Raw genomic sequence first — 12335 nt, 5'->3', positions numbered from 1 at the left:
GGCACACTATCCAGTGCGCCACCGGGCCGGCCCCAGTATTTGGCTTTTTAATTGTTAGAATTTAGTAAAATAAAGTTTATATTAATAGACCATTTATTTTACAAAAACCTAAGCCATGATAAATTGCTGGATAGTGCATTCCTTTATCTTGGGATAACTAAGAAGAGCTCAGACAATAATTCATACACTTAATCAAAGGTATGAGGAATACATTTATTTTGATCTTACGTATGTATTGGACCCTTCTGAAACATTTTATCCCAGGAGGCATGAAGGACATTAGAAAAATAATTAGAGGAGAATTAATAATTTCCAGTTTTCTGTTACATGATACTAGTTCTGATTATATTAAAAGACTCAGCATCTCAGTTTCATGGAATGTCATTTTGTGGGTTTCAATTTAATTCAATAATAAAAAAAAATTTAATACAGCTTTGGTTCAAGAAATCAAATTTTAATATTTTTGATATGATGATTTAATATTACTCTTTGAAGCATTTTTTGATTAAATAATTTCCATGATTAAAGAACCACTTCTTGATGTGAAGCAGTGAGAAAATCTGTCTGAACATGAACATGCTCAACAATTCTTAAATAAAAGAAGGCTTGGCTTTTCTTCATTTTCCACAACTCCTCAGGGAAGCAGAAATCCAGGAATACTAAAGTGTGTCAAGGTAATCAACTTTGAAAACATGATATGCAGAAGAACTAGCTGCCTTTAGACTGGAAATATGGATTTTTTTTTTTAGTAACCTTAAGCATATGTCAAAAGCCAATTTTATCTTCCATCTACATATAATACCATGTACAAATACTTTATGGTCTTACCTACATGAAAATAATTTATACTGGACCAGTATTTTTGAATAAGCAGATTAACATGTAGTTCCACCAAGTAAATAAAGCCTTTATCTTGAGTTTTGTGTTTTCAAACATATTTAGCAAAAAATTATACTCAATTACTTTTGTCACCATTGTTAACCTGCTATTAGAATGATTTGCTAGTGGGAACATAATGATCAATTCAGGTAAGGTAAAAGCACCATTAGGTAAGGTAAAAGCAACACTATTTCAACAAATGCAATGTGTTAGGCAATAATCCAAATTGCCTAACACCCATGGTACATAAAAATATGTTCTTTTTCTCTGACCATAGTTCATTGGGGTGAAACATACAAATACTTGGACAAACCTCAATGTAAGTTATCTAAATCATAGTTTAATTAACTCAGTGCTTATAGTTCAATTCACCCCCAATTAAATTTCAAGAATCTGAAAATTTTCTAGAGGAACAAATTGATATGATATGAATATAAAACTTAAAACAGGTCTACTTTCTCTCAATTAGAAATTCTAAAAATAATTGAGTTTTGAAATGCTCTTTAAAATGGCTAGCTGGTTTCCTAATATTAAATTTACTTGAACAGATTTTTTAAAATGGACTGACAATATTAGCAAATTCATAGTTTTATTTCATGGGGAAATCATGAGAGAAATGAATGACCTAGAAAAATGGTCATAAAATATTTCATTGCTAATTAGGAGAGATAATAAAAAAAAAACCTCAGTTTGGTTTAAAAGTACATAGAAATTTTAGCTCCCAATTATCTAAAGTTGAGCTATTAGCATTTGAAATTTTGCTGATTCTTTTTTCATACAGATTAGCTGATAATCTCCAGAATAAGGAGATTCTTGATTTACTCTAGACTGTGAAAGTTCACAGAACTGTTTTACTGGAGGCCTCCACCAGTTTGAAAATGCAGTTTATTTGCAAATGGCACATAAATCAGGAAAAAGGCATTCAACGGGAATCAGGGTTAGTACGGAAGAGGGCAATAAGACCCGTACTGTAGTTTTCATTATTATTTTAGAAATATTATAAATGACAAGGACAGTGGAGATCCCCATACTGACATGGAAGCACCAAGAATACCTCCCAAAGCAGAATATAAATGATATCTGGATTATCTACTTCTCATTAGTCAGAAGTTGTTCATCACACAAACAGGTCACTTTTATAAATCAGTCATTTCAAACCTCAGACTTTATTTACAGTGATAATTTTCATATTTTTATTACTTAGAAAATAACTTATTTTTTCCATTATTTAAACAAATAGGCCTGAGTCTCATGCCTTTTGCACAGCTTTTACCTTCAAAGAAAGTTCTCTGGGAAAGGCAGGCAGGGGACATGGGGAAATAGCAAATCAACAATCTACACACATGTAATATGAACAGTCTGCATGACATTTACTTCCTTTTCTTCAGTTTTATTTAGCTTGCCATGGTTAGGATCTGTTCTGGAATTCAACCAAAATGGAACAGACAGAATTGGGTATTCTGTGTTTAGAAAGTAGATACTTCCTTAAACATAATAGGAGATTCCTTCACTTGCCAGATGAAGGCCAATACAGATATGCACATCCCTGTACAGAGCGACTGTCTTCATCTTTTACTGACAGCATAACCATGTCTTATAAAAAAGACCAAAAAAAAAAAAAATTAAGGTTAAAAAAAAAAAGCGAAAAATGTTTTTTTAACAAGGTAACAATTTTCTAAAGGTCAGCTTAGATAGATGACTGGAAAGATACTTTACTAGAAGGCTGAAAATGATGTTAATGACACTCAGAATACACCTGGTCTTTTACTTAACAGAGAGCAACCATGGATATCCAGGGAACCAGTTCCAACTTTTCCTACCATCGATTTTATGGCTGTCTATAAAATATCCTTGTCCCTAAGTGGGCTAGAAACTCCTTCATTTGAAAGACCTGAGTTTATCTAATGGCACCTATAAACAAGCTCATATAAAAATGTAGTAAATTGCAACAAATACATTGGCACCACAGGAAGTAAGCTTCAGAGTTGGAAGTGGACACAGCAATACTGCTGTCACCGAGAAGGGGAGAAAATAGCATCACTAGCAGAAAATATCTTTTCTGGGTCTCTCGGCATCCTTTGGAGTGTACTGGATATATATGCAAGTCACACACTTGGTGGTTCTCTATCCCTTTATTTCAAATGACTTCTAGCTTTAATATCAGGGCAGTTTGCTTTTGAAGAAAAAATTATCAATCTGCCTGGACTAATAAACACAATTCTGGAATGAAGAGGTTCTAATTGCTTTGACCACTGTTATTCTTATTATTTCATGTACTTTAAAACAAAACAAGCAAAACCAGACAGTTTGCTGATACCTTCACTCTGGCAGCCTTCCTGGGGCCACGCGATTTTGATAAAACTGTCAATATATGGTTATGAACTCACAACTGTTCTGCCAATCCACTTGCTCATGCTTAGTTTTTTCTTCAATTTGTATTTATTTTAGAGATGCATAGAAATTGGGGAAGGGGAAAAGATTATTTTCACTAAGTAATTAGATGCAAGAAATATACTAGTATAAATGCTTTTTCCCCCCCTTTTCTCTCTTCTCTTATTCGCCAGGGAAGGAAAACAGTTAAATTCACTACGGAAAATGTATTTGACTCCGAGTAATTTTTGCAAATGCAGAGACACATAGGCAATACTAAAAAAATGAAAATAACTCAGTAATTCCTAAATAATGAAGATCTGGTGTTAACTCAGAAATATACTAAAATATAGTCTAATTATTTAGATAGAGTCTACATCCATTTGCTCCTTTTTACATTTCCCTCTTACTGGAAAAAAATGCCTTGAAACCATGTTTATTTTTTATTGTATTATCTTTACCTTATTTGAAAAATGCCACAGATTACTGTAAAATCATGCTGTGGAAGGAAAAAAATGCAATATCCATTCATGAGAAACAAAGGCATTTTTAATGTAAACACACCCTTCTATGACTTCAGAGGAAATAAAAAGTAAAAATCACAATCAAGGTTTGCTTAGAAGCTAGGATTGTTTAGATGATGTGCAGGTCTGTGTATAGTACTGAAGGAAGAGTTATAACCAAAAGTGTTGGAAAGAAATGGACATCAATTGTAAAAATTTGGTAGTAGTTAAGAAAGTCTTTCATCTGGGAGACATGGACCCAAAAGTCATTCAGTTAGCAGACGTTACTAGTGAAAAAAAAATATTCTTTGCAGCATCCTCATTTAATTGGCAAAAATAATCACATCAGATTATCATTTAAATTAGAATAGGTAGATGAGTGGCTGTCCATAGACCTTCATGCACATGAATCTTCACTCTCTTACTGGGCTTGGAGATAGTAGCTACAATGTATAAAAATGGTGATTAAAATATAACTTTATAAAAATGCTTCCCTTTTCCTTTTTTTTTTAAAAAAAAGTTTACTATCTACAGAAACAAACAAAAAAATCTTTATATTTACATCAAGATAACTATTCATTACATATATAATAATATGAAATAAAATATTGAAAGTGAGTATCAACGTTTTAAATAGAGGTTTGGCTCACAGCATAAACAAGTGTAGATAAACAAACCAAAAAATAAAAATAAAAAAGACTTCCAATAACAGCCCAATATCTAAACAATCCCTCTATAATCTTCCCTGCCAAAAGAAGCATGACAATGGGTCAGATTGCAGATAGAAGCTATCCCATCACACAGCACGTGGAATGCCACAACAGGGGTGACAGTGGGACCTTCAGCCCCCAGAGCCAATCTTCAACAGGTGCCAGGGATCCAACTTTCCCTACATCAACACCAAAACCCGAGCTTGAAATTTTCTCCTTCCTCTCCTGTTCTACAACCCATAGAGGGTTTGTGTTTGCCTTTCTTTTTTCGTTTTCTATCCTACATTTTGCAGCAAATTAAGAAGACACAGGAGATTACTTCAAGTGTCATTTTCCAGGCCTTCTTTGGCATCCTTTCAGAATTCTAACCTGATTTAAAGACCCGACTCCAGCTCCTTCCTAGGTGTTTATATATAAAGAATGCCATCCCCTTAAATGGTGATTTGATCTTAGGTGAGTGACATACATACCCACAAACAGCTCAGATACATTCATTAGGCCAGTAGACTGGAAAATGCCTCAGTCTTCCAGGTTGGAGGCTGGTGACAGAGTGCCTCCAAGTGGTGTATAGCAGTAGTACCGATCACATGGCCCTCTCACCCAGCCCACAAATGTCCTCTATCTGCAAAGGGACCTTTACAGAAGCTAAACGGAGGAGGACATTTGGGATGGCGGCCTCTCAAGGACACTCCAGAAAAAACTTTCTTCTGTTTGTTCACATGTACTGAGTCATCTTCTACGGCTATTCTATGAACTACTAAAACCACAAAAATCTCTCTTTACATACACGCACATGCACACAAGCACCCTTTCAGTCTGAGCACACTCCTGAGCTCGCTCTCATGCACTCACGCGCACACACACAGACCCATACACACACAAGCACACACATGGTGTTGGCAGGATGTATCAGAATTTAAATAACGCTCTGGAACTTTCATCCCTCAGTACTAAGAGCAAAAGCTGCTTAGTCGGTAGCCTACATTTGCTGCTGCACCGCTTCCCTGCTAAGTCACACCATTTCCTTTGTGATTGATTTTCCTTTATGATTTATTATATCACAGTGACCACTATATATCTTAATATGACTGTTACTAAATTGTGGAGCCAGTAACCCTGGCTTTCAGTGTGTATGTGTGTGCACGTGTGTGGGTATGTGAATGTCTTACATGTATCTGTGTGGGAGCTTATATACACACACACATATATATTTCCTCCTTAAAAAAAATCCTCAGAAGCTGGTGTTGCAATGTGAAAGCTTCTTTGAGCAAGAGTTTTTAACAATGTACCTCACTGTAAAAATAAACACATAAAATGCGAAGAATCCCAAAATGCAATAGCCATTTGCCATCTTCTCTTCTTTCTACAGTGTTGTGTCTAAGTGTTGTGCTGGCTTGAAGAGTCTGTGACGAGTAAATCTGTTTGGAAACACGGCTCGTTCTCTCCATCTTCACTGGTTCGGCTTTGGGGTTGGGATCTCCTCTCCTCTTGGTTTGCCTTTCTCTTCCTCTTCTTCTTTGATGGCCTGAATCTGTTCCGAGGAGTGCTGCTGGGGACCCCGGTCCAGGGACTGATTTTCTACACCCACCAATAGCTGCTCGTCTTCAATGACTTTCTTCCACATTTTGTGGTTCTGCAGGAGATGCTGAGTTATTTGGCAGTAGATTTTCCTCCTTTTGAAAGTCTTCTTTCCTTAAAACAGGACAAAACACCAAATTAGACTACTTATTTGTGTGCTGATCACATGAAAGTTATTTCTTTTCAGATTACAAATAGGAGTGAAGTACCACATGGATACATATACCTATCACCTGGTTTGTACATCGTAATAATGCAGTTTTTGAGAATGGGGGAGGAAAGGGAAAATGGCAACAAGCATTCAAAGATCACTGAGAAATAACTGCAAACAGTATTTAACATTTCATAATGTCCAGTACAAGGTTCTGCTTGTATCTCGGTATTATTGCTACTGTATCTGAGCTGTTAAGACGTTTCACCTAGACCATTGGAATAACTTCTTCTTACATCTTCCTTTGTCAACCAATTGGACTCACAAAAGTCTACACGATTATCTCTTTAAAGACAGTCTTGAAGCTTTTCTGCTTCATGTAGCCTACAATGTTAATTTCCAACTCCATTGAAAGTTCTCGCACAAGCTGGCACGGACCCACTTTTGCAGTCTTTCCTTTCTGCAGCCTGGCTTCAATGTATATGTAACAGCTCTGTGTTCTGTGTATCCTCCAGGCTTTTCTACTCTCAAGCTGGTACGGCCCCTCCTTCTGAAATGTTCTTTCCAGTCACTGTAAGTTCATATGCATTCATTTTTCGAAGATCCAGTGAGATTGCACTGAATTCCTCTTTTAAGATATAATCTCTCTTTCTCTTTTAAATTTTCATGTTACTCCATATATATACCCCAGAGTAGATACTGTTTCTCTCCCACCCACCCCTTTCCCCTTCTCATTTCATTATCTCTTCTTCTGGTAACTGTGCATCACAATTATTCTGCTTTGAGTATCTGGGATGAAGTAAACTTAGAGCTGGCTGTAGGTTCAAGCTTCACAAAGAAAGCAAGGTTGAAAGACCAAGCTGTCAGGCAGGAGAGATAGAGACAAGAGCGGGAGCAAGTAAGCACCGATACTGGCCAACATCGTGTTTACATGAACCAATAATGTTCCCCTTTGGTACATATTCATTTAATTGGAACTATGTCACTTGTAACAAAAACGTCCTAAATAAGGTACCTCCTCTTCAGGGCACTTCTCTTGTTTTCATATATTCTAGGTATTAGCTCATTTTCTAGACTATAGGCTTTTGGAGGGAGCCTTGCACAGACCTGTACAGATCTTATACATGACATGGCTTAGCAAATATGCATTTAATAAATAAATAAATTACATTTTCTTGTGACCAAATGATTTAAAGTTTTCAATATGGAAGTACTAAAGACAACTTTCACAGAATTATATCTCTTGATTGAGGAACTATTAATACAACAAATTTCAACAGAAGAAACATAAGATGTTTTAAAGAAGACTATTTGAATTAATGTCATAATCCACTCTTTAGGCTTCTAATTCCTGATCTATTTATTAAGCACCTGATATATACCAAGTGGTATGCTAGGCTCTAGTGATTCACTGATAGACAAGACAGATATCTAATGCTCGCTAGCATGGTTCTTTTACTCTAGTGAAGATAGAGAGTGAGCAATTATGCTAAGTCTTCTGAAGTCTTTGAAAGGTGGCAGAGAGAAGGAAATGACCCAGCTGGGAGGATACTGCATAATGAATGGTTCTTTTACTCTAGTGAAGATAGAGAGTGAACAATTATGCTAAGTCTTCCGAAGTCTTTGAAAGGTGGCAGAGAGAAGGAAATGACCCAGCTGGGAGGATACTGCATAATGATGGTGGCTTGGACTAGGATGGGGGTGATAGAAATGAAGATAAGGAGATAAATATGAGATACCCTTGTGAGACAGAATCAACAGGACTTAGCAGCTAATCAAAGGTAGGGAATAAAGAAGAGGGAGGGATCAAAGACAATCCTGAGCTTTCTGGTCTGAATAGCTGAGTAGATGGTGGTAAGATGTATTGAGAAAGTGGACATTAGATGTGCAGCAGTCATGAGGGGTATGAATGTTGAACCTGAAGTGTCAGGGAGACCTCCAAGAGGAGAGGTGAAGTAGGCAGCTGGTCTTGAACTTAGAAGAGAGGTCCATTCCTTTCTAAGCAACCAAAATATAATGTAACTCTCAGTACATTAATGATCCTCATCTGAGTGACCATTTTAGACTTAGACCAAGAATTTGGAATTTAGGCTATGATCTTCCCATTAGACTGTAAATTTCCCTAGGACAGAAGCTTTTTCCCGCTTTTGGGTATACATCTGTGAAGCCCCAGACATTAGTAAGTATTCAGTAAGAGTTTACTAAATGAATCATTTTCTCTCAAGTTTCTGTTCCAAAGTTCCAGGCAAATGATGAAGTGTTGATAAGTGGCAAAAAAATGCTAATAATATGAAAAAGTGGTCCATAGGAAACTCTGATCTAATTGAGAGTACATTAAAGAAATAGTCATACAAGTTACCGGGATGCTCAAAAGGGATCTTTGGGTCTACCTAATGAGTAGTTATGACTCACAGTAAGGGGTGAAAAAAAAGGAGGAAGAAAATATTAACAAATATTAACAACAGCAAAATGGCAACAAAAAACAAAGCCAATTGTTTGCGATGTGGAAGGGCTACAGGTTCTTTTAACAGTGTCATTATAATACACCACAGAAATTTCTTGCACTTTATAGGACAAAAAGATCATTTTTTAAAACATATTGCAGAATCAGGATATTAGATTATCTTGAATTACTTTTGAACCATACAGACACATAACAAAAATTATTAAACCGAATGATTTCCAGAAGAAATAGACACAGGCAGAATCATAAGCAAAAACTTAAAGTATATATATTTACTGCATTCATCATTTATGAGATGAACAATCAAACTTATATTGACCAACTGGCAAGCTCTTTTTTAGATACTGTAGAAACAGAGATCAATTAAGCTTAGAGTTTTCCTCAAAGGGGCCTACAGTCTATAGGAGAGAAAGCCAAGATGACAAAAACTGAAATAAGTGTGCTGTTTTATGACAGACATACAGTTGTGACCAAGATGGCTATACTATTCCTTCTAGTTTGACTGAACTTTAGGCAGATTTCCAGATTATAGTACCCTGGCATCCCTCTTCTTAGAGCATGTATTTTAGAAAACTTGTAACAGCAAATCCTTTCTCTGCCCTTTTACAAAATAGGTAAATCTTTTTCCCAGCCTGCAGACAGCTTTATATCCCAGGATTGTCTTTCTCAGGGACCCAGAACCATGCCTTTCAAATGCAATAATCAAGAATGATGTAGTCAATACAGTATTATTGACTTCACGTACAATATTGTATGCAGATCACTAAAACTTGTACACTTGAAGATTTGTTAAGAGGGTAGATCTTATGTTAAGTGTTCTTACCACAATAAAATGAAATTTAAAAAAGAAGAAGAAAGAGTGAGAGAAAAGAAGGAGAAAAATTGTGAGGGACGGATGGAGGACGGACCCTACCTTCCAGTCTCTGTGGAAGAACAGAAGCCTAACTTCAGTGAGCACCAGTCAAATGGTCTAATCACATTAACCAACTCCCCCCAAGGGTCCTCCAACACTTTTTCACTAGCTCATCCCAGCACATAAAAACTGTTCTGCCTTTTGTTTCAACAGAGTTGAGTTCAGTTTCTCTCTCCTGTTGCAATAGTCTCAAATAAAGCTTTTCTATTTTTAACAAGCAAGCGTATGGTGCAATTTCTCTCTGACACATCAAACCATGGCAACAGAGAAGACTCCCCCTGTGGGAGAATAGGCAGAATTTTCTGCAAAGAACATGGTAGCTGAGTTGGATGTAAATCATAAGAATTAAATACACCAGATGAAGAAAGGGCTTGCAGCCTTTCAGGTAGGTGAGGGCACAGGCAAACGGCATGGGGCCCTGGAGTGTGACCTCATAGATCAATTTCTTCACCGGAAAGCTCCCTAATAAGGAGAATTAAATACACCAGATGAAGAAAGGGCTTGCAGCCTTTCAGGTAGGTGAGGGCACAGGCAAACTGCATGGGGCCCTGGAGTGTGACCTCATAGATCAATTTCTTCACCGGAAAGCTCCCTAATAAGTGTGATATATGCAAACTAAAATTTAAATAAATTTGAATTCTTTCCATCAAAGTGAATAAAATATATTAAAACATCATATTTTTAAAAGCAAATTAAAAACTTTTTTTCTACCAAAGCTATCTACTGGTTTATTTCTGTTTTGTTTTTATTGCAGTTAAATGAAAATCAGCTTCTGTTGAGAAATTTTAAAATGTTAATATAGTTTTTAACCTAATCCTTTGAATCAAGAGCATTACAGATGACCATTGGCTGAAGTTCAGATTTGAATCACAGCTATAGGAAACACTCTACCGGTCAAGGTGATGATTCCATCTTAAAGTTATACACATTCATGGAAGTGCATTCACAGAGGAGAAGCTAACAAAAGCTCAATTTTTCTCTTTTTCCTTTCAGGGCAGCCCCCATGAGAGCAGCTGTTCTCTTATTAATGCTGCTAAATGTTAGCAATAAACCTTCTCTGGAATTATACTGAATAAAGTGACGTAGAAGAAAGTTTGTACCAAATAAATTTGCGTAGATTAGAGTCTGCAGGTGGTCTAAAACATGCCTGTATTGGGAGCCAAATTGTTCAGCACTGGAACATTTCGAAATGAGAACAAAGAGCCTTTCATTGCTCAAATTCTAAATGCAGCTTAGTACTTGATTAGAAACCTCTTAGTTCACTGTAGGAATCTCTCAGATTTAATTATGAGGTGGGGTAAAAGCCTTCTTTTCCTAGGATCCCATATTGAAACATTTTATTCAGTGTTTCCTGGGAGATCTCCAAGTTTTACAAATTGCAGAAGTTAGAGCATATTTAATTTAATTTTTTTCTGAAACCTAACTATCAGGCTAAATCAAGGTAACCATCTTACCCACTATGATTCCTGAAATTAAAATTACTAAGAGCCAAAAACAGTGAGGTTAAAAATTAGGAAACCCGGTTCCCTTTCTGATTAAACAACCTTGGGATGTTACTTAAATTTCTGAGCCTTCGTTTAACCTTTTGTAGAGTGAAGCAGCTAAAATAGGTGAGCACCAATTCCCCTTCCTTTTCTAAATTTCCATTACTTGGTGTGGCCAATATTTAGTAACTATTAATGTTGCCCAACGTTGATCATTTTCTTGGCTGTAAAGAAATACTTCGAAAATAATATTTCCAANGATTCCTGAAATTAAAATTACTAAGAGCCAAAAACAGTGAGGTTAAAAATTAGGAAACCCGTTTCCCTTTCTGATTAAACAACCTTGGGATGTTACTTAAATTTCTGAGCCTTCGTTTAACCTTTTGTAGAGTGAAGCAGCTAAAATAGGTGAGCACCAATTCCCCTTCCTTTTCTAAATTTCCATTACTTGGTGTGGCCAATATTTAGTAACTATTAATGTTGCCCAACGTTGATCATTTTCTTGGCTGTAAAGAAATACTTCGAAAATAATATTTCCAAAGTTACAGTATCAAATAACTGTGGATGGAATGTTTTAAATCTTAATGTAAGGTGGCCAGATAACTTGTAGAACAATTAGTGAACACAATCCACAGAATTCTCATTCCTGCTTTAGTGGACTTGAGAAAAATGTGAGGATCAAGTGAGCAATGCCTCAGAATCTGGACAGTGTGGCAACCCAACCCTACAAGCACAGAAAGCGATAGAACATTTGGCTGTAGCATTTGCTGCTGAAGCCTAGGTTGACAAGCTGAGCCTGTTAAATCTCCTGGCCTGGGTCTTTCAATTCCTGATGCCTGGATTGTGTGTCTTTGTTTTCAGAGTGTTTGAGCTCAAATAGCAACCAGATAAGGCTACGGGAACAGAGCTTTTGCAGAGGCAAAACGGATGACACCTTCTGATATCCTTCATTCAGTGGAAAACTGTCCTCTCCTCAGTAAGACAGCAAACTAACTGGCTTGAAATGCAAACAAAGTAAAAAGAGGAAACTAATACGTGTTTATTAAATGAACAAATGAATAAATAAACCATGAATCCAAAGTCTTGGCTTCTAGCTCTGAATCCCAAGATCAGCACAGAATTTCTAATGGAAGTCTCTTTATAAGTAATTATATTTTACTTCTCTGATGCTTGATAGTAGGATATTGAAAGAAAACTTTTGATTTTTCTCCCCATTCTGTACAAAGGTTAACAGGACAGAACTTAAACAAAAATATCACCTAAGACTAAATATGCAAAACTCT

At 36.3% G+C, this 12335-nt stretch overlaps 1 protein-coding gene across 1 annotated transcript in view; it reads right to left on the bottom strand.

The window, feature by feature from the left end:
* Nucleotides 1–2026: 2026 nt before the first annotated feature.
* PDE3A (phosphodiesterase 3A, cGMP-inhibited) overlaps nucleotides 2027–12335 on the bottom strand; it is a 121616-nt gene continuing 111307 nt past the window's right edge. The window contains exon 15 of the mRNA XM_008582365.1: nucleotides 2027–6154. Coding sequence (XP_008580587.1) covers nucleotides 5913–6154 — 242 coding nt within the window. The 3' untranslated portion in view covers nucleotides 2027–5912. The remainder of the gene's footprint in view (nucleotides 6155–12335) is intronic.

This window comes from Galeopterus variegatus, unplaced genomic scaffold (assembly GCF_000696425.1).
Source record: "Galeopterus variegatus unplaced genomic scaffold, G_variegatus-3.0.2 Scaffold2592, whole genome shotgun sequence".
Classification (NCBI taxonomy): domain Eukaryota; kingdom Metazoa; phylum Chordata; class Mammalia; order Dermoptera; family Cynocephalidae; genus Galeopterus; species Galeopterus variegatus.
This window is presented reverse-complemented; position numbering and strand designations above follow the sequence as displayed.